Genomic DNA, 17791 nt, shown 5'->3' with positions numbered 1-17791 from the left:
GACCAAGAGGAGGAGGGCAAGGAGGCCGCAGACGCTAGTGGCGAGAAGATGAACAAGGAGTCCGATGCTGCAGGCAAGGCTAATAAGCTGAAGTCCTCATCCCGCACAGTACGTATGACGGTGTGTGCAATACCTTTATGTCGTGCTGATCCATGTTCCTCCAGGGCTCTATCCGTCGCAACATGCCCCGTGGCATCATCCGCAAGCAAAGCAACAACAACTTCAACAGTCTCCGAGGCGTTGCACCTGTTCAGCCTGTTCCTAAGGCCGCGAGGAGCGTCGATCTTGCGGTCATGTTCGATGGTGGTGGTAAGGCAGCAGGCGATAGCGAGAAAGGAAAAGAGAAAGACTGATGAGGCGACGGTGGACTGTCTCGCCGGCAGACGCGTGCAAATGTTCGCAGATGCATGGGCAGGCCGTGTATGTCGGCTCCGACAGGTCTCGCGTCCGATGTCGCTTTGTTCTCGGGTACAGAGCTGGGAATAATGCGACTCGCGAAGGCAACATACGCTTCAGAAAGGGCCAGCCATCAGAGGAATTTACGCAAGCATGCGTTCGGCAGTCCTGACTGACAGCTCACCCTGTCAAAGATCCCTGCGCCACGTGCTCATCCTCAGCCGTCGCCTTCTCCCACGCCCTCTCCACATTCGCCCTCGCCAACTTGCCCTTCTTCTGCCAACCCTCCACCTCACTACCCTTATCGCCCGCCAACTGCAACACATCCCAACACCTCTCGTCTCCCACCTTCGCAAGCTGCACAGCCAACAATTCCAGCGTGCCGAACCGCGGCATCCATCCTAACGGTTGCATGTCGAGGAAATGCCGGAAAGCCCAATCGAGGAGCTCTTTCCCGCGGTCCTGAGCGGCTGAGGTGGCGGCGCGGGCGGCGAAGATGTCGTCGTCGACTGCGGCTGAGGTGGACGCAGGCACTGATTCCAAAGCATGTTTCGCGGCTTCGACGTACACGAGGATGAGTCGATCATACGTCAATGCAGTCGGAACGATGCGCAGTGCGAGGAGTTCGGACACCAAGAAGCTCGCTTGCTTCTCGTCCGGTGGACTGGTCGTGCGACACGCCTTGAACAGCATGTTGAAGGTCTCGATGTTGGCGTAGCTCTTTTGCGCGCCTTGCTCCATCGGTGCGAATGTGTGAATCACTTTGTAAATCTTCAGTGCTTCTTGGAGATTTCGTTGTTCGACGTAGCATTCGATCAGCAGGTTCAACACAGCGATGGGAATCTTGCGATTCTGTGCGTGTAGACTTCGCAGGTGGTTGAACAGCTGCCCAACGAGGGCGGGTTTGTCTTTGAGGTAAGAGAAGAGCGAGCGGGTCTCTGCTAAAGTCGGCTCGAGCTTTTCGAGCGGCATGATGGTGAGGATGCTCAAGGCACGGGTTACGTCTGGCGGATCCGCGGCGAGGTAGGCGGAGATGAGGAGTTCGTAGTGAATTGGCTGGAAAGCAGTGCCACGTTTGCTCAGGTGGGAGAAGACTTCTGTTGCAAGAGCAGCGTCTCCTGCGTGTGCTGCTGTCGCCAGGACGTTGAGGCACATTCCCGAGGACGGGTTCATGTATCCTGGCTTCACATGGGTCTGCCATGCTAGACTTGTGCCGTCGTAGTGTCTCGCTTCACTCGCTTTGTCGAGGAGGAACCACCAGACTCCTGTTCCAATCCTCGTCTCGTGTGGAGAGTCCCATCGTGTTCGCACAGTCCTGTACGCCTCTTCGATTTCCCCAGCGTCGCACAGAGTGAAGAGCGACATGTCCCACAGCCACCTGTCTATCGGCACGCCGTCCTTCCTCATCTTGCCCATTTGCAGGAGTGCTTGCTCAAATCTGCCTTCGCGAAAATATCCCGCTGCGACATCGTGCGCCCCATCCACCGTGAGGTTGTACCATCTCTTCGTCATATAGTCCAATACATCTTCCCTCAACAAGTGGTCCAAGTGCACAGCTACCACTTTCAACACGGCGTGACAGATCCCCACATCCATTTGCAGCCCTTCGGCAGCCATCTCGTCGAGGTATTCGCTCACTCGCCAGGCTGCGCCTTTTTTAGAATCAATGTTACTCAGGATCAGAGCGCGGTAGAGCTGCAAGTTTGGCTGCTCCCGCCTGGTCCGGACGAGATACTCGGCGACCTGCCGCGTTTCCTCATATTGTCCGTCGGTTGCGAAGGCTTGGAGACGGGTATAGATGACATTGGTTTCTTCGAGGTGGAGATTCGAGGGGAGGGTTGCTGAGGATGCATTGGCTTTGGTTCGTTCTCGAACGGGTTGGAACGCTGGTGCTTTCGAATAGCTTGATGGTGGTACTGGCGCTGGCGCTGGCAAAGACGCAGGCGCAGGCGGTTCACCGAAAGGTCGGAATGAAGATGTTCCCTGAGGTCGGAATAGATTGTCGTAGAGTGTGCTCGCCGGCTCATGATGGCTTTGATTTCGTCGTCGAGAAGTGCTCGAGAGCAGAGCTCGTTGCGTTTTCGCGGGACATGGTTGCGGTGTCCTTCGAGGTCGGGATAGTGCGCGAGAGGCTCTGGGAATGCTACTTTGCGTCCAAGAAGGACATAAGCATTGCCAAAGCGGATCGATCGCGGAGGTCGTGGGACGCATTGAATGTTGTAAAACAGAGAGATCTTTCGCGGCTCCTCGAGAGTTAGGTCTAAAGATTCCTCGGAGCTGAGTCCGCTTGCTGGCTTCTGCCAAAAACTCCACACTCCCACGAACCTGACCCTTCCATTGTCAGCAACATCTCGGCTATCGATCTCTACGTCGAATGGTCCACACTAGGACGCTCGGCTAGAGACCATGCCCGTGACACGACATGCGGACAGCGCACAGTAGTTGGAGACTCGATCGGTGGCGTTACTACTCACTTGAACCCCCTTCCTTCAAGTTGCGAAAAGAGGTGTTAGGACGACGCGCGCACTTTCTACGTCTCGATCTCTTCGCGCTCCATGTCTACATCGTGCAGCTGGAAGAATCCAAAGTAACCAGATGCAACCGGCTAGTTCTTACGAAGGATTCTACACCAGATGAGCTGGAAGGCTGCGGAGGACATGGCTCGCGCCGCAACCCAAGTCTGTGCCAGATCATTGCCGACCGCATGGACGAACATGCAGTAGACACTGAGCACGACCAGACGTCCATGACTGGGCTGCTGCTTTGACTCAATCATTGGACGTCGCCGCGATGGCCCTTCCAACTGTACGCGGTCTAGAACGTACAATCTTTGAGCCCGTCGACGCCGCGAAGAAAGAGTTTCGTCTGCTGAAGATACTTCCAAAACCAGCCCTGTCAGAGTCCTCCTCGCCAACGAATGTCTTCACAATGCGCCTCCATTCGCAGCACTGTCGTACACCTGGGGCCAAGACGATCCAAACTGCCACATCGAGGTCAACTCAGGCATGTTGCCTGTTACCAAGAATCTATTACGATTTCTCTTGCAAGCGCGACAGCTTCCTGCCTATGCGAGCCGGTACTTCTGGACCGATGCGATATGTGTCGATCAGACCGATCTCGAGGAACGCGGCCAACAGGTCAGCCTGATGGCTGATATCTATAGCTCGGCCGCTCTCGTGGTCTTGTGGCTTGGACCTGCCTACGAGGAAAGTGATCTTGGCATGCGTGCTTTCACGAGAATCAGGACGACGACCCAGTCCGACGACACCAAGTCGCAAATCCTGTGGCGTTCGCGCGAAGGCACCGCAATACGCCGGTTATGCGAGAGGCGGTATTGGACTCGATTGTGGGTACTCCAAGAACTTGCTTTGGCGGACCGTAAGATCGATATCATGTGTGGTGGGAAGGTCGCCACATGGATAGACTTCACATCTGTCATCCTTCACATCCGCACGCCGCTCGGGTCGAGAGCAGAATCGCAGTACACGTATGAGAGGATCATGAAGAGCCCGGCCAGAGCGATGTTCATACAGGCCAGCAAGACCTCAGCCGACAGCCGGCTCCTTGACCAAATCTTGTCGGCACGACACCTGCAATGTTCGGATCCGAGAGACAAAGTATACGGCGTCCTCGGCATTGCAAAACTTACAAATGCAGTCCCAATTCGGGCAGACTACAGTCTCGACTTATTCCGCCTAGCTCATAAAGTTCTGCAGCATGAGTTCGCTGAGAGACCTCCTGCCGGATTGGACGATGTACGGCAGACATGCCAGGAACTAGCGAATATCTTGGATGTATCTGTCAGTAGCATCCTGTCTTGCCAAGACCTGATTGCATCCGATTTGGCCGAATGTGCTCTGCTCAATAGGCCGACAGGCATCGACGCCCGTTGGGCGGTCCGACTACAGCTTTGGGGAGTGGCAAAGGTCTGGTACGCTGCAACAGGACTTCGTCAAATTACCGGCGCGCTGAACAGAGCCATTAAAGAACAGGCGACCACTGCGATCCATATCATCACAGATACATGGCGACAGATTTATTGCGCTCTCAACAATCTTCGCCCCATTCAGATGTACCCAGCACGATGCGGCGTAACGATGGAATTCACGTTCATATTGGGCAGCGATGACATTTGCGGCGCCTGTATGAGGTCATGTCAGGATACGATAGCAGCAGCTTACGGCAACCTTTTACCGTTCCTGCATCTGGTGATCCATGAAAAGAATGCAGCAGCGATGCTCCTGTTTCTTGCCGTGGACGTCACAGGCCTGGCAGGAACAGGTTCGGCTCCGCCTGCACTTCATTTAGCAGTCGCTCCCTACTTTTACAGTCGCCAAATTATCATCTTGTTGATCGAGCGGACGAATATCAATGAACGTGCGAAATGCGGCCCTTTTCACGAATCTCCATTCTGGAAACTTGGCGACACACCGCTGCTAGCAGCTGTGCGGTCCCGCTCAACGAGGGGAGTGAAAACATTGCTCGAGAGTGCACATATCGACGTCAACGCGAAGGACTGCTCGCCACACCTAAATGCCACCCACGTCAGAAGCCGCGGATACACAGCCCTGGGTCTTGCCTTGTTGTTTGACGGACCGCGCGAAAAGGCGTATGGAAGGAAAAGGATCTGTGAATATCTTCTGGCTTATGACGGTCTCGACACTCATTCTGCACAGGGACCTCACGGAGCAAAAGCTCTACATATTGCGTGTGCGCACAACAAGGTCCATGTAAAAGGTAACATCACGTTCGACGCCGTACAACTGCTGCTGGACAGCGGTGCTGATCCCCGTGCTCGAGACGACGCTGGTCGTACACCTCTGCATGTTGCGTGTGACTTCGAAGACGATGCCAATGTGAGGACGGTTGAGAAACTATTGGGCAAGGGTGTTGATGTCAATGCTCGAGATCGGGACGGTCGCACGCCTCTCGGAATTGCAATCTCGCGGACCAATAACGCCAGAACCATTGCAATGCTGGTTGACTGTGCCGCAGATCCTATCGTCGCAGAGGGAAATACGGCAACGGCTCTTCGTGCGTCTGAGCTCCTGAGGGCAGGGGGAGATATCAGTCGTGGCAGTGGACCTCACTGATCTATCGTTGGACTACGACTCTGCCTCCATCCCGGCACACGCTCGACAACACACCACACCTCTGCTTTCGGTTTGGTCAGGAACTCGAAACCTACCTGGGCTACCAGCTCACCAGCAGCCAGCAAACTTCCCTCTTCCAACGACATGTTGAAGCTCTCGCCCTAAGCGGCAAGTATACAGGGGACCTCCACCTACCGAAACCATCGATCGATGAAGGACAGGACTGCGAGACTGAGCACTCCATACCCCTGATCCATCGCTTCACGTTGAACATCGCTACGTCCAAGTTCGTCGTCTGCGCGGACGGACTTAACAACTCGAGCGTCCAAGGCGTGATCACCACAGTCGTACCCCTTGGGATTGGAATCTCCCTGAGTCACCGTACCTCGTATCGCTAACTCTCAATACGACGTTGACTGGTGGCTACAGACGCACAGCCAGAGATGACCACTCCCGATGTGCCAACCTCGCTGTACATTCCGTTCCCAATCTCCACTCCGCCTAGCTTGTTCCATCCCTCCTCAAACATACCGCCAGCCATACATCCCAAACTCCACAGCCTACTCATCAGTCACTACAAGGTCCCCTTCCCTCCCTCGCTGCAACGGCAGAAATTCCCCTGAATGATTCACAAACATCAGAGTTAGCAATCGAAGGCAGCAAATAACTCCTGCATTGCACGGCACTCCGACACAAAAGCGAAGTTCCCAAAAAACTTCCCCTCCTCCATCTCTCCAACTCCCATATCCTTCGCAGATCCGGACGAGTAGCCCTTGGCGTTTCAGTCCGATGATGAGTACTGTCTCAGCCTACGGCGGTACGCTGCGGCGGACAGAGCCTTCATCTCGGTGATCCTGTAGCGGTCTACTTACTCTAAAGGGTGGTTTTGATGAAAGGTCGAGATGAGGGTGATGTGCAGACATGGCTTTCACCGAGGGGTTCTGGTGTTGAGGAGACTGCAGTAAAGGAGGATTCGGGGTTGCTACTACGTGTAAGGTAGGCTGTATAGTGCAGGTTGGTTGATTGTTCTTCTGGGCAGCATGGTCTATGCACAAGTATAAACCTCCATGTACAGTCACTCTCTCATCGGCCATCCTGAATCCATCTCCCTCACAATTCCTCGCCTTCCTTCATTGGCCCACCAACGATAACGAGCACGGCATGCCGTCGATATCAACGAAAGTTCCTCAATACTCCATCAACCTCAACCTCTTCCCCACCTCCCTCCTCTGCGCAACCCTCTCACTGGGCCTCTGCTCGTTATCTTCGTCTTTGGACTTGAGCGCTTTGGCGAGCATGCCTGCGTCGAAGAATCCATCTGTGATAAACACACAAAGCGTTAGCAAGCGTTCCCACAGGTCATGTAGATGAAGCAGGAAGCTCCGGGCGAAGCAGGAAGCTCCAAACAAAACAAGAAAACGGAAGAGGGAAAACTTACAACCACCAAGTCCATCATCATCACTACCCGCCGCTTCATCTTCCTCATCTTGTCCAGTCACCTTCTTTCCAGGTTTTGCGTCGGTGGCGTTAGCCGCAACCACCCGTCCCCTACTCTTAACCCGATTCGCCTTCGGCCTCTGTTCCTCCACCTCCCTCGCCCGACTAGCACCCTTCTCCTGCCCAAACGTCCCCTTCCTCGCTGTCATCTTCAACAACTTCCTCACCTCCAAAAAGTAACTCTCCAACGCATCGATATACCTCTTCGTCTGGCGATGTTTACTACTCGCACAGATACTCACACTCCCGTCTTTGATAATATACCCAATCCCGAACCCTTCCCCGGAAGTGGGACCGAAACCGAAGTGTCGGAGGGAAGGATTGCCGCAGTTGGACGTCGAGAGGATGGTGTTGTTGATTTTGTCCCAGCCCGGGTCGGCGAAGATGGGGGGCAGGGTCGGGTGCGCAGTGCGGTGAGGGGAGGCGGGGGAGGAGGAGCGGTTGGAGGGGTTGACGGAGTGTTCTTCGTCCGAGGTGGGGGACGCGGTGCCGCTGGGGAGGGTGGAGGAACTGACTTCCGGGTCGCCGTCGATTTGGCGTTGCCAGAGGGACATCAAGGCGTACAGGTGGCGGTCGTGGCCTTGGGCTTTGGCGCACTCTTTTGTCAAAGCGGAGTGTTTCTCGCAGGCTTTTTTGAGGGCGTCGATTTTTTTGGCGGGTGGGTTTTCCGCCCAGAAAGTGCGCATGAAGTCGACGGACTCTTGGGTTACCGGACGAATGGCTTCGGTCCGGCCGTGGAAGAAGGTTTTGGTCATGGCGGGTTCGTAGACGGATTCGATGCGGCCGTACATGCCGTAGTAAGCGGCTTGGAATGCCATTTGGACGAATGCGTCGGGGGAGAAACCCATCGAGGTGATGAAGTTTTTGCCGTAATGTTCGAATTCGAGGGTGCGGAATTCGTTTTGTTGGATCAGGTCGGCGAGGCGGGTTTCGGCGAAGCGGACCGCGGTCGCGAGTTCGGGGACCATGTCCCATTCGAGTTTGTGGGGGGTGGTGGAGACGTCGCCGAAGGAGGCGGGGTCGCGTTTGGAAGGGTCCGGGGAGGAGGAGGCCCAGAGGGAGGGGGCTTGGCCGTTGATTGTGCGGGCGAAGCGGAGGATCGTATCGGTGTAGATGTCCGAGGCGAAGCGGAGGACGGTGTGGCCGTCGACACCGGTGTGTTCGAAGTTGATTCCTGCACTGCCGTTTTTGCAGACGATGATTTGGAGTTTGTCGTACCAGCGGTTGGTGCAGGTGCCGACTTGGACGCCACGTTCGATTTCGGATGTACCGCAGAGCATGTTCATGCAGAGATCGGCGCTGGCAGTGGGCTCGGTGTAGTCCAGACAGAGGATGAACAAGGCAGAGTCGACGATGTTGAGACAGTCGCTGTTGTTGGAGCCCTCGTCCTTACTAATGAGCTCGCGCAAGCTGGACCAAATTTTGCGGTTTTCAGTGCTGAGGACACCGACGGCTCCTTTGGCCGCTTCCCCGATTGGGATCTGCTCGGCGTCATTGTTGATGACTTGCAAGTTCAGACTGAGATCCTTCTCGGTCATGATGAGGTCGTGGTTGTCGTCGAGTACATCGAACCAGTAGAATTGTCCGCGGCAGAGAACTACAATATGCTTGGCACCGGGATCCTGTCCGATATGACAGCCGCTTTCGGTTGGGATGCGAGCTGTACCAAAGATGCGAGAGTATTGGTACATGTCCATGGGCGTGCCTCGGATCATGTCTGGTGGGAGTTCTTCCTTGCGGACAGCACGAACGAAAGATAAGGCTGAGGTAGCCAGAGAGGCAGCACGAGTGACTTGGTTGTTACGAGCTGGGGTGGGATCATCTTCGAGCAAGAAGAAGGGGTTCAAATTGAGCACGACCGGATTGTCGAAGTTGAGGTAAGAGTCGTACCCTGGGGCTTGTGTTAGTGACGGGTGTGAAAAATATGATGAGTTCGACTTACAAAACTGCTCGATATAGCTGGTCTTTCCCTCCGAATACGCCTTGAGCTTAGCCTGTAGCTCAGGACCTTCCCCCTCAAGGAACTCGTTGATAGCCCTCTCACTATCATGATGCTCGCGGGCAGTCTGCAGAGGATCGAGAGAGGCCAAGTACCTCTTGCAAGTCTGCTCCAGATCCGGGATGGGAAGCTTCGGCAGCTTATCCTGCGCGGCGAACGTGATACCCGGCTTGGACTTGTCGTTCGTGTCAGTTCCCAGTGGGTTCTGTTCTTCCTTGGAGAAGCTTTGAGTCGCATCTTTGGCGTTCTCACCCGATCGCTGCTCGGCCATGGTGGCTGAGTCGCGGCGAGGGGATTTGGAACTCGAGATTTGTGCGTCGATGGACTTGAAAGGTCGGACTGGTGACATGGTTAGATTGTGTGCGGATGTTGTCGTTGATCAACAATGGAGAGGTGACACGAGCGTGGCGACGGAGAGACCACGCAGGGAGGTTCGTTAGAAGTAATGACAATCTTGGTGAAAGTAATTCGGCATTTGTGTCGAGTGTGAATGTGCTCAGGATAGGAGGGACATTTCCTTGTGATATCGAACCGATGGCGTTGCGAGTGAATGGTGGTAGTAGAGGGATGAGGTGAAGGAGGATGAGTGCAGATGAGTGTATAGAATTGCTGGTGAGCCCCGCAAGAGGACTGGCATGTGAAGGAAGTTGATCGGATATAATATCACGTGGGCAGGGAAGCCGGCCGCTGAGCCGAAGTGAGGTATTGCTTCTCCACGAAGGATGACAGTTTTGCGTGGTCTGTGGCTTGTGGGGAAGGCATGACGGATAAGATGCGGACTGACCTTGTATGGACTGAAGGGCTAGACTTCTCCACGGACGAGACTGGCACTCTCAATCGCAAAGTCGAGCAGTCCGAGTCGAGCTGCGGACCAGAGGAAGTCGACCGAGAGTTGTAGAGGGCGTTTCGGTATCGGGGCGCTAGGATCGAATCTACCGAAGCTGCAGGTGAATGGTGCGGTCAAAGGTCGGCCGAGCCCTGCATGTGAGAGGATCGAGGAGTAGACAGACGTCAGGTCCAAAGGTTGAGCTCGTTGTGGGGAGGAGACGTTCGGGCTTGAGGGAGATGGACTTGAGGCTCACTGCCGAGGGTGCTGGGAGACTCAGATCTGCAGTGGATACAATCGAAGATATGATACAAGGCAGAACGGCAGTCTAGCAGTGGATTTGCTGCTAGTATATGCTCTATCGATCGAAAATGAAATACTCCAGCGCTCTGATCGTATATTGACAGCCGACAACACAAGATTCCGACGTCATCTGCCCAGACCCGTCCGGATGACAGTCCATGTAGCCGACGGGAGTCTCTTTGTCTTCTGGGCGGAACGCATGACGGTCTCGTTCTGAACATGGACGCTTAAGGTATCGTCAGACTGTCAAGTCATTTGTGTACTCGACAGCCTGGAACATCGATCTCTCCGCCATATTCAAAGCAAAGATGCAGTCCTCATGCCATCTCAACAGCCGCAATTGAGCCGTCGCCGATCCGTTCACGCGCGTTGGCTTCCTTCCATCCGAGAGGACCGGACTCCACTCCGTGCCGATGACTAAGCACAACGTACACCTTGTTGTGATTGGACTCAAGCTGAGTGGAAGAAGACCTCTGATTAGCAGGTATATATTGTTATGCAGAGAGAATCTTAAGTGTGAGATTCTCACTTTAGCTATCTGTGTGTAGGAATGCCTTAGCACTAGTTACGTGCACTTTACTAATAGTCAGTCTAATAATCTACAACACTCCCCTATTAGCAGCTGCATTATTACGAGCTGTCTGTTACCTAAATATGGCAGGTATTTACCTACTACGTAGCTAATGCTCGGCTTCAGCTTAATAAAAAGTATCTTCTTCTAGCTTTTTTATTCCTCTACTTTACAATCTACACCTCTTATCTATTTAGCTAATTTATTAGCTAATCTATTATCCATCCCTTATAGCTATTAACAACATAATCTACATTACTAGCTATAGCTTCTAGAAGAAGAGCAGCTTTCTCTGTCCCTAGGAAAACCTTTTAGCAAGTTATCGATAAAGCAAGAGCTGTTAGCAGTGGAGATCTCCTATAGATCTACAAAGATAGTTCTGTAGCACATTAGACTATGCATTAACTTATTAGAGGAGAGATAAATCGACACTATAATAGAGTAAATGTTAGGGCTTAGGGTCCCTTCTCTTTTGTAGCTTGCTTTAATAGGTTTATAGCTAAGCTTAATAAGGATCTCCTTACTACAGACCTTATTAATATAGTAATAGAGGAGCTGTATAACCTAAGGGAGTAGGCCTTCCTAGTGGAAAACTACCCTAGTCTAACAACTCCTAATCCTTAGGGATTTGTGTTATACTATAACTAGACTCCTCTTAGCTAAATGTTAGGCTCTAACAAGGCAGAGATAAAGCAGTAGTTAGTAGCATAGCATCCTGTGTATGTTCTCCTTAAAATCCCTTCTTCCCTAATAGAAACTAACATTCTCCTAGGCTTTAAGTTAAGATTCTAGGGGAATTGGCTTAGTCTTTTGGTAGTAGTTCTAGGGGGGCAGGCTGCAGGTTCTAGGACATGCTCTAATGCTTTTGGGTTTTTATAGAAAAGTTTTCCTTTAGCTGGGTGTTTTTCTTATAGTTTCTTAGATGCTTTTGTAGAGGTGTGTAGTTGCCTCCTTTCCTTTGTACAGATGAGAATAAAATAAGTGTTCTAAGTGTTATGCTTCTTAGTTTTGTAACAAATAAAATAGTGTGATTCTAGGGAGGGAATCCTTCTTAGGTGGGAATGCAGGTACTAAGGCATAAATTTAAGAGCAATTTCCCTCTTCTTATTAAGGGCTAGTTAGTCTAGTGGTATGATTTCTGACTACAAATTAGAAGGTTACAGGTTTAATTCCTGTATCAGCCTCTTATTTCGTGCGACTATGTTAGGATGTGTTCCTCTTATGCTCGCACGAGATGCTCTTTTTAGTGGACGCCTACATTAGAGGATGGTGTTTAGGGATTTTGGTTTTGTTAGATAGTCTGCAAGCTGCATGTCTGTCCTTACAAACTCTACCTTAATACTCCTCTTGTTATGTTGCTCTCTGCAGTAATAGTTCCTAAGAGAGACATGTCTTGATCTTTTGGAGTTAGCATAGTTTTCCACAAGGCTAATAGCTGATTAATTGTCTACTTTAATAAGGATAGTAGAAATGCTTTTGGCCTAGGTAAAGGGCTAGAGCTTATTAATAAGATTCCTTACCTAATTCACTTCTCTTGTTGCCTTAGTAAGAGAGAGGTACTCTGCCTTAGTGCTAGACAGCATTACTTCTTTCTGTAGTTAAGATCTCTAGACAACTGGGCCTCCTGCAATTTTAAAGAGCATTCCTAAGGTAGACCTAGATGTGCTAGGATTACTAGCAAAGTCAGAGTCTAAGAATGCTTTAATCTGAATTTGCTCCTTAGTTTTCCTGTATACAAGGCACTTGTTAATTATGCCTGCAACATATCTCTAGATGTGTTTAGCTGCCTAAACATGCAAAGGTCCTAGGTTCTAAAGGAACCTTGCATAGTGGTTAACAGCAAAACTAATGTCTAGTCTAGTATAGTTTGACAGATGTTGCAGTTCCCTAATGATCTTGTTAAAGAGATTATAGTCCTCCTTTGTTCCCTTATCCTAGAGGGGTTTAAGGAGGGTGTTAAGGGGGTACTTGACACTCTTTGCATTGCTGAGACTATGTCCTTAGAGTTTGTCTCTAGAATAGTGTTCCTAAGAGACAGACATAGAGCTATCTTTCCCTTCCTTTAGGTAAAGTCTAAGAAAGACATTAGTATTAATAACCTTGATTATGTACTTCTGCTCTAATCCCTTAATTAGCTTGTTAATCTTATAGTCTAACTATCTAAAGATCTAGAAGTTATCTACATAAAGGAGAATAAGGATGCCTTTCCCTTAAAAGAGGCAAGCATTACTAACAGTTCTTAATAGACTAAGCTTTTAAAGAGTGTCTATAGCATCGTAGTGCTAGAGAGCAGCTGCCTGCTTAAGCCTATACAGTCCTTTCTTAACATATATAATATACTTGTAGGCATCTTTCTTAAAGAGATAAGCTCCCTCTAGTAGCTTAATAAAGATCTGCTTATCTAGGTTTGGATTTAGGAATGCAGTCTTAATATTAACTTGTCTCCTCTTCTAGCTAAAGTTAACTAAGAGGGACAGAAGTATTCTCCCTGTTGCAGCTCTTGGGGTGGGAGCAAAGGTATTGATATAGTTAAGTTCCTTCCTTTGTATAAATCCCCTGGCTGTCTATCTGGCCTTGTACTTCTCTATAGTTCTATCTAGGAGTACCTTAATCTTAAAGACCTATTTCCCTGTAAGAGGGACTCTCCCCTTAGGGAGGGTGCTAATAAGTTTCTATTTAAGGCATCCTGTGGACTTAAGTGACTTAGCTTCCTTAATAATAGCTTTCTCCTATTCCTTGTAGTTAGATCTAGAGAGAGCTTCCTTAACTGTCTTAGGATTAGATAGATTAGGATTTGTTGCTTTAAGTCCTATCTTCTAGATCTTGCTGTAGTCTTTTCTTATAACTAATCTTCTACTTCTTAAGAGTCTAAATGTGCCTGAGCTTTTAGGACTTGCTTTATTGCCTAATTTCTTAGGTCTCTTAGGGCTTCTCCCTGCTTTCCTCTTTCCTGTAATATAAATGTCTAGGAAGGGAGTTATAGCATAATCTTAGAGGTCTTCCCTTTTAGGGCAATTCTCTGCTAATGCTTAATGTTGTAGCTGTGTTAATAAGGCATTAGCCTGCTCCTGGAATCCCTTAGGACTTCCTTAGAATCCCTTAGGACTTCCTGTTTCCTTAGAAATATGCTCCCCCTAAGCTAGCTAGGAGGCTTCTTTATACTTAGTAGCCTCTAGCTAATTAGGCTTAGACTGCTTGTGTTAGTTATCCTAGGACTGTATGTCCTAACCTAATATTTGCTCCCCCTAAGATGTTAAAAGGGAGGCTTGGTTTCTCTCTCTCTGCATAGTATTAAACATGTTCTCTACTTCTTAAAGATAAGAAGTAGTAAGAGGTTAGGCATCTTGCCCTTAGGCATCCTGGCCCTAATCTTGATCCTTAGTGTGGATGGCATGGACTTCCTGTTCTGTAGCAATGGGTTGCATTGGTTGCAGGAAACTCTCCCCCTGGAGCCTTTGTTGCACTGAGAATCTTGTTCCCTACATGGCCCAGTCTCTGGTGCTATCTTGTTATGTTAGCCTTAGGCATAGCAAAGGCTGGACAGGATATGTTCCTGTCAGTTGTAGAAGCAACTTTGGTACTCCCCTTAGGGAGAGAGACAGTTGTATTCTAGAGGATTAGAACATTATAAGTAGACTAAACCTTGCCTATCTTCTTGTTATTCCTTAGAATGCATAAAGATGGCCTGTCTAGGTAGACCTTGCACTTTAGCTAGAGAGTCTCTGCTAAGATAAGGTTGTAATTAGAGTTAGGAGAGTACAACATATCTTGCAAGGTGATGTTTGACTTATTCCCCTTGTATTTTATTATAATCCTCACACTTCCTAAGTGTGTGACTGTGCTTTGTCTAATAGCTTAAGAGAACCTGATTAGGGTTTCTAGGGGTTTAAGGTCTAAGAACTAGGACTTGTTATTAAAGAAGTAGTATAATGTACTAGAATCCTAGACAATAGTGTTACTCCTTTGTATTCTAGCGGCAGCAATTGCTGCTCCTGCAAATAAGCTGTCTGAATTAGAGCCTAAGCCTGCATTAGAAGAGGAGATAGGCTTAATTGCTGCAGCACCCTTTCCTCCCTTCTTGTTATGTCTCTTGCTCTTGTCTTAGGACTTCTTCTTGTCCTTGTTAGATCCTCCTTTTCCTCTATGTACCTAGGACTTTAGGGCCTTGTTAGGGTGCTTCTTAAAGTAATCTGCATTTGTGTGGATATAATAGGTACACTTAGTACACTAATTATTATCTACTGCAGCACCCCTAAATCCTCCTGCTGTCCTTTATGTCTGTAGAGGAGGTTCCTTAATTAATAAGGTGATTAGCTCTTTAAGAGTTGTGTTCTTAATGTAATAGGATTGTCTCTAGCTTCTTAGGTATTCTAGATAGTAGAGGCCCTAGATAAAGAATAGCCTAATCTGCTTATTACTAAAGGTAAGCTTTGAGACTAGAATGCTCTTAGACCTGGAGTATTATTCTGTTGTAGAGATGTACTTGTAATGCTACTTCTAGAAGTCCTTATAGTACTTCTAAGTGTTTGTTCCTTAGATCTTAATATTGCTGATTCTAAGAATCCTTAGGCTGTTATAAATGTTTATAATTATAATAGGCCTGTAGGTAGCTGCAACAGTATTATATAGTTCCTTAGCTGTCTTCTCTGTATCCCTAAAGTTGGGCCTTAGAGATTGGTTAATCCTTTTGCTAACAATCCCGTATGCAATTAGGTTATGCTTGTACTAGACTTAGAGAGGAGTTGGTCTTGGTCTACTAGTCAGAATGGGTTCTGTTACTAGAGTGTCCCCTCCTTCTTTTTAGGAAGGAGTTAGAGCCTGGGAGGATAAAGCAGTACTCTCCTTAGTTGGTAGAGAGGGATATCTAACTTTAATTCCTAGCTTTAGTTAGGCAGGGCACTAGGGAATGTTATAAAAGACATAGCCTAACACCTCCTTGTCTATAAGGGCTGCTTTAAGCATCCTTAACTAGTTTAAGAAGTTGCTTCCCTTTCTTAGGACTTTATTCTCCTTCGCAGTCTTGAACTTATTAGCCTGCATTGCGGCTGTTGTTGTAACTAGCTCTTTCTCGGCTCGCCAGTTAACTGTCTGAACAGTGTATAGTAAGGTTCTAGTGGCTGCGCTTGGAACAGACAATTCTTCCTTAAGTGTGCAGTAGTTACGCCGGGCTTATAACCTGTTGTAATTAGACTTAAGCTAAGTAGAAGAAGACCTCTGATTGGCAGGTATATATTATTATGCAGAGAGAATCTTAAGTGTGAGATTCTCACTTTAGCTATCTGTGTGTAGGAATGCCTTGGCACTAGTTACGTGCACTTCACTAATGGTCAGTCTGATGATCCACAACACACCTCACTTCACAGCAGACTAAGGACCCGCCAAGAACACTCACATGCACAGCACTGCACCGCAGGCCCACTCCAGTCCAGACCACGTGCCGCCGAGAACCATGTCGCCGCCATGTCCAACCTTCTGACCGTTCTCTCCTCTTCCTTCGACACGACACCATACACCCATATCTTGCCCTCTCTGGAACGACATCTCATCTCCACCGCAGACTTACTCACCCTTGATCCCGTCGATGTTGCGAAGCGCGCTCAAGTTCCGCCTGGGGAGGTGAAGAAATTGGTCGATGCGGTTGTTGAGGCTTTGCATGGTGATGTTTCCGTGAAGGCGTCAGATTCGGACGTCACCGGATGGAATGGTCTTCAGCACGCCGGTGACGTCGCAAAGCAATGGCAAACGATCTCCACTCTGGACGATGCGCTTGACGAGGCGCTGAACGGCGGAATCGCATGTGGCCACTTGACGGAGATCGTAGGCGAGAGGTAGGTCGACCTCATCTCCTCTCTTCTTCCCTTCCATTTCCTGACCTCAATCCAGCGCAGCCGGCAAAACCCAACTCCTCCTAACCCTCCTCCTCTCCGCTCAACTCTCCCCCTCCACCGCATCTACCCCTCCCCCATCATCCCTCTACATCTCAACCGAAGCCCCCCTCCAAACCACCCGCCTCACCCAAATCCTCACCACCCACCCCCATCTCACCCCGCTCCCCTCCTCCTCGAAACCCACCCTCTCCCGCATCCACAGCACCCACATCCACGACCTCGAAGCTCAAGACCACATCCTGCGCTACCAAGTCCCCGTGGCGATCCGGCAACACAACGTCCGCTTGCTGGTCATCGACTCCGTGGCGGCTAACTTCCGCGCGGAGTCGTTGACTGCGAATGATGGACAGCGGAAAGGTGGAGTAGGAAATCTGGCGAAACGGTCGGCGCAATTGGCGCAGATGGGTGCGCTGTTGAGGGGACTGGCGAGGGAGAGCGGGGTGGCGGTTGTGGTGGCGAATCAAGTCGCGGATCGGTTTTCTGCGGCGGATAATGGGAGGTTTAATTCCTCGCTCCGAGCGGGGACGCAGGGTTCGACGCAAGATAGCAGTCATCGCGCGAATTCACCTTCTGGACGCCCGCAACATCGACAACCCGACCCGAAACCTCCTCCACCAAGGCGCCAGACGGGACTCTTCTCAACCACAGATCCCCTCTCCCTCGACCACCAACAAAATTTCTTCACCGGCTGGGGCGACGAAGAGTCGCAGACGAATTTGAAGACGCCAAGTCTGGGACTCACGTGGACGAATCAATTGTCTACTCGGATTGCGTTGATCAAGCTGCCAATCTACGACTATTCCGGCACAATGGACGGGGAGGGTGAGGGGAGGGAGGTAAACGTCAAGTGGGCGAGAAGTGTGAAAGTTGTGTTCTCAGGTTGGGCTTCGGCGGCGGGAGAGAGTGGAGAGAGTGGAGAGGACGGGGGAAGGGGGGTGGAGGTGGAGATTTGGAAGGGTGGGGTTAGGAGTTTGCGGAGTAAAGAACGCATGGCGAGGGATGCTGCGGTGGTCGAGGAGTGAGGAAGGGAGGTAAGAGTGGTGGGAAGTGGTCATGCGAGAGATGTCGAATACGAGAGAGTGAAATAATGCTTAAAGCGCGGGTGCAATACTGCTGTATAGCCACATGCACTGCACACACAGGTAGAGATGACGAGGTAACGCATACCCAGAAATCGAGACCGACCTATAACGCAACTCCACCTCGTCTGCCTTTCGG

At 50.2% G+C, this 17791-nt stretch overlaps 6 protein-coding genes across 6 annotated transcripts; 4 read left to right on the top strand and 2 right to left on the bottom strand.

The window, feature by feature from the left end:
• Positions 1–41: 41 nt before the first annotated feature.
• MYCGRDRAFT_106008 (uncharacterized protein) lies at positions 42–846 on the top strand (the record flags this gene model as incomplete). Its single annotated transcript, XM_003849016.1, has 1 exon — positions 42–846. The coding sequence occupies one exon, from the start codon at positions 49–51 to the stop codon at positions 484–486; it is 438 nt and encodes a 145-aa protein (XP_003849064.1).
• A 117-nt stretch (positions 847–963) lies between these two features.
• MYCGRDRAFT_12841 (uncharacterized protein) lies at positions 964–2232 on the bottom strand (the record flags this gene model as incomplete). Its single annotated transcript, XM_003848889.1, has 1 exon — positions 964–2232. A coding segment is annotated over one exon (1269 nt), but the record flags the coding sequence as incomplete, so codon positions are not given.
• Positions 2233–2787: 555 nt separating this feature from the next.
• Positions 2788–3288, top strand: MYCGRDRAFT_106004 (uncharacterized protein; the record flags this gene model as incomplete). Its single annotated transcript, XM_003849017.1, has 1 exon — positions 2788–3288. The coding sequence occupies one exon, from the start codon at positions 2819–2821 to the stop codon at positions 3161–3163; it is 345 nt and encodes a 114-aa protein (XP_003849065.1).
• A 29-nt stretch (positions 3289–3317) lies between these two features.
• Positions 3318–3782, top strand: MYCGRDRAFT_18438 (uncharacterized protein; the record flags this gene model as incomplete). Its single annotated transcript, XM_003849018.1, has 1 exon — positions 3318–3782. A coding segment is annotated over one exon (465 nt), but the record flags the coding sequence as incomplete, so codon positions are not given.
• Positions 3783–6676: 2894 nt separating this feature from the next.
• Positions 6677–9955, bottom strand: MYCGRDRAFT_76506 (uncharacterized protein; the record flags this gene model as incomplete). Its single annotated transcript, XM_003848888.1, has 5 exons — positions 6677–6807; positions 6952–6970; positions 7028–8877; positions 8929–9324; positions 9770–9955. The coding sequence occupies 4 exons, from the start codon at positions 9254–9256 to the stop codon at positions 6677–6679; spliced, it is 2328 nt and encodes a 775-aa protein (XP_003848936.1).
• Positions 9956–16145: 6190 nt separating this feature from the next.
• MYCGRDRAFT_49074 (uncharacterized protein) lies at positions 16146–17595 on the top strand (the record flags this gene model as incomplete). Its single annotated transcript, XM_003849019.1, has 2 exons — positions 16146–16513; positions 16569–17595. The coding sequence occupies 2 exons, from the start codon at positions 16146–16148 to the stop codon at positions 17593–17595; spliced, it is 1395 nt and encodes a 464-aa protein (XP_003849067.1).
• Between the last annotated feature and the right edge of the window lie 196 nt (positions 17596–17791).

Source organism: Zymoseptoria tritici, chromosome 10, assembly GCF_000219625.1.
Source record: "Zymoseptoria tritici IPO323 chromosome 10, whole genome shotgun sequence".
In the NCBI taxonomy this organism is placed as follows: Eukaryota; Fungi; Ascomycota; class Dothideomycetes; order Mycosphaerellales; family Mycosphaerellaceae; genus Zymoseptoria; species Zymoseptoria tritici.
The sequence above is the reverse complement of the archived record's forward strand: the minus strand, read 5'-3'. Positions and strand labels throughout refer to the sequence as shown.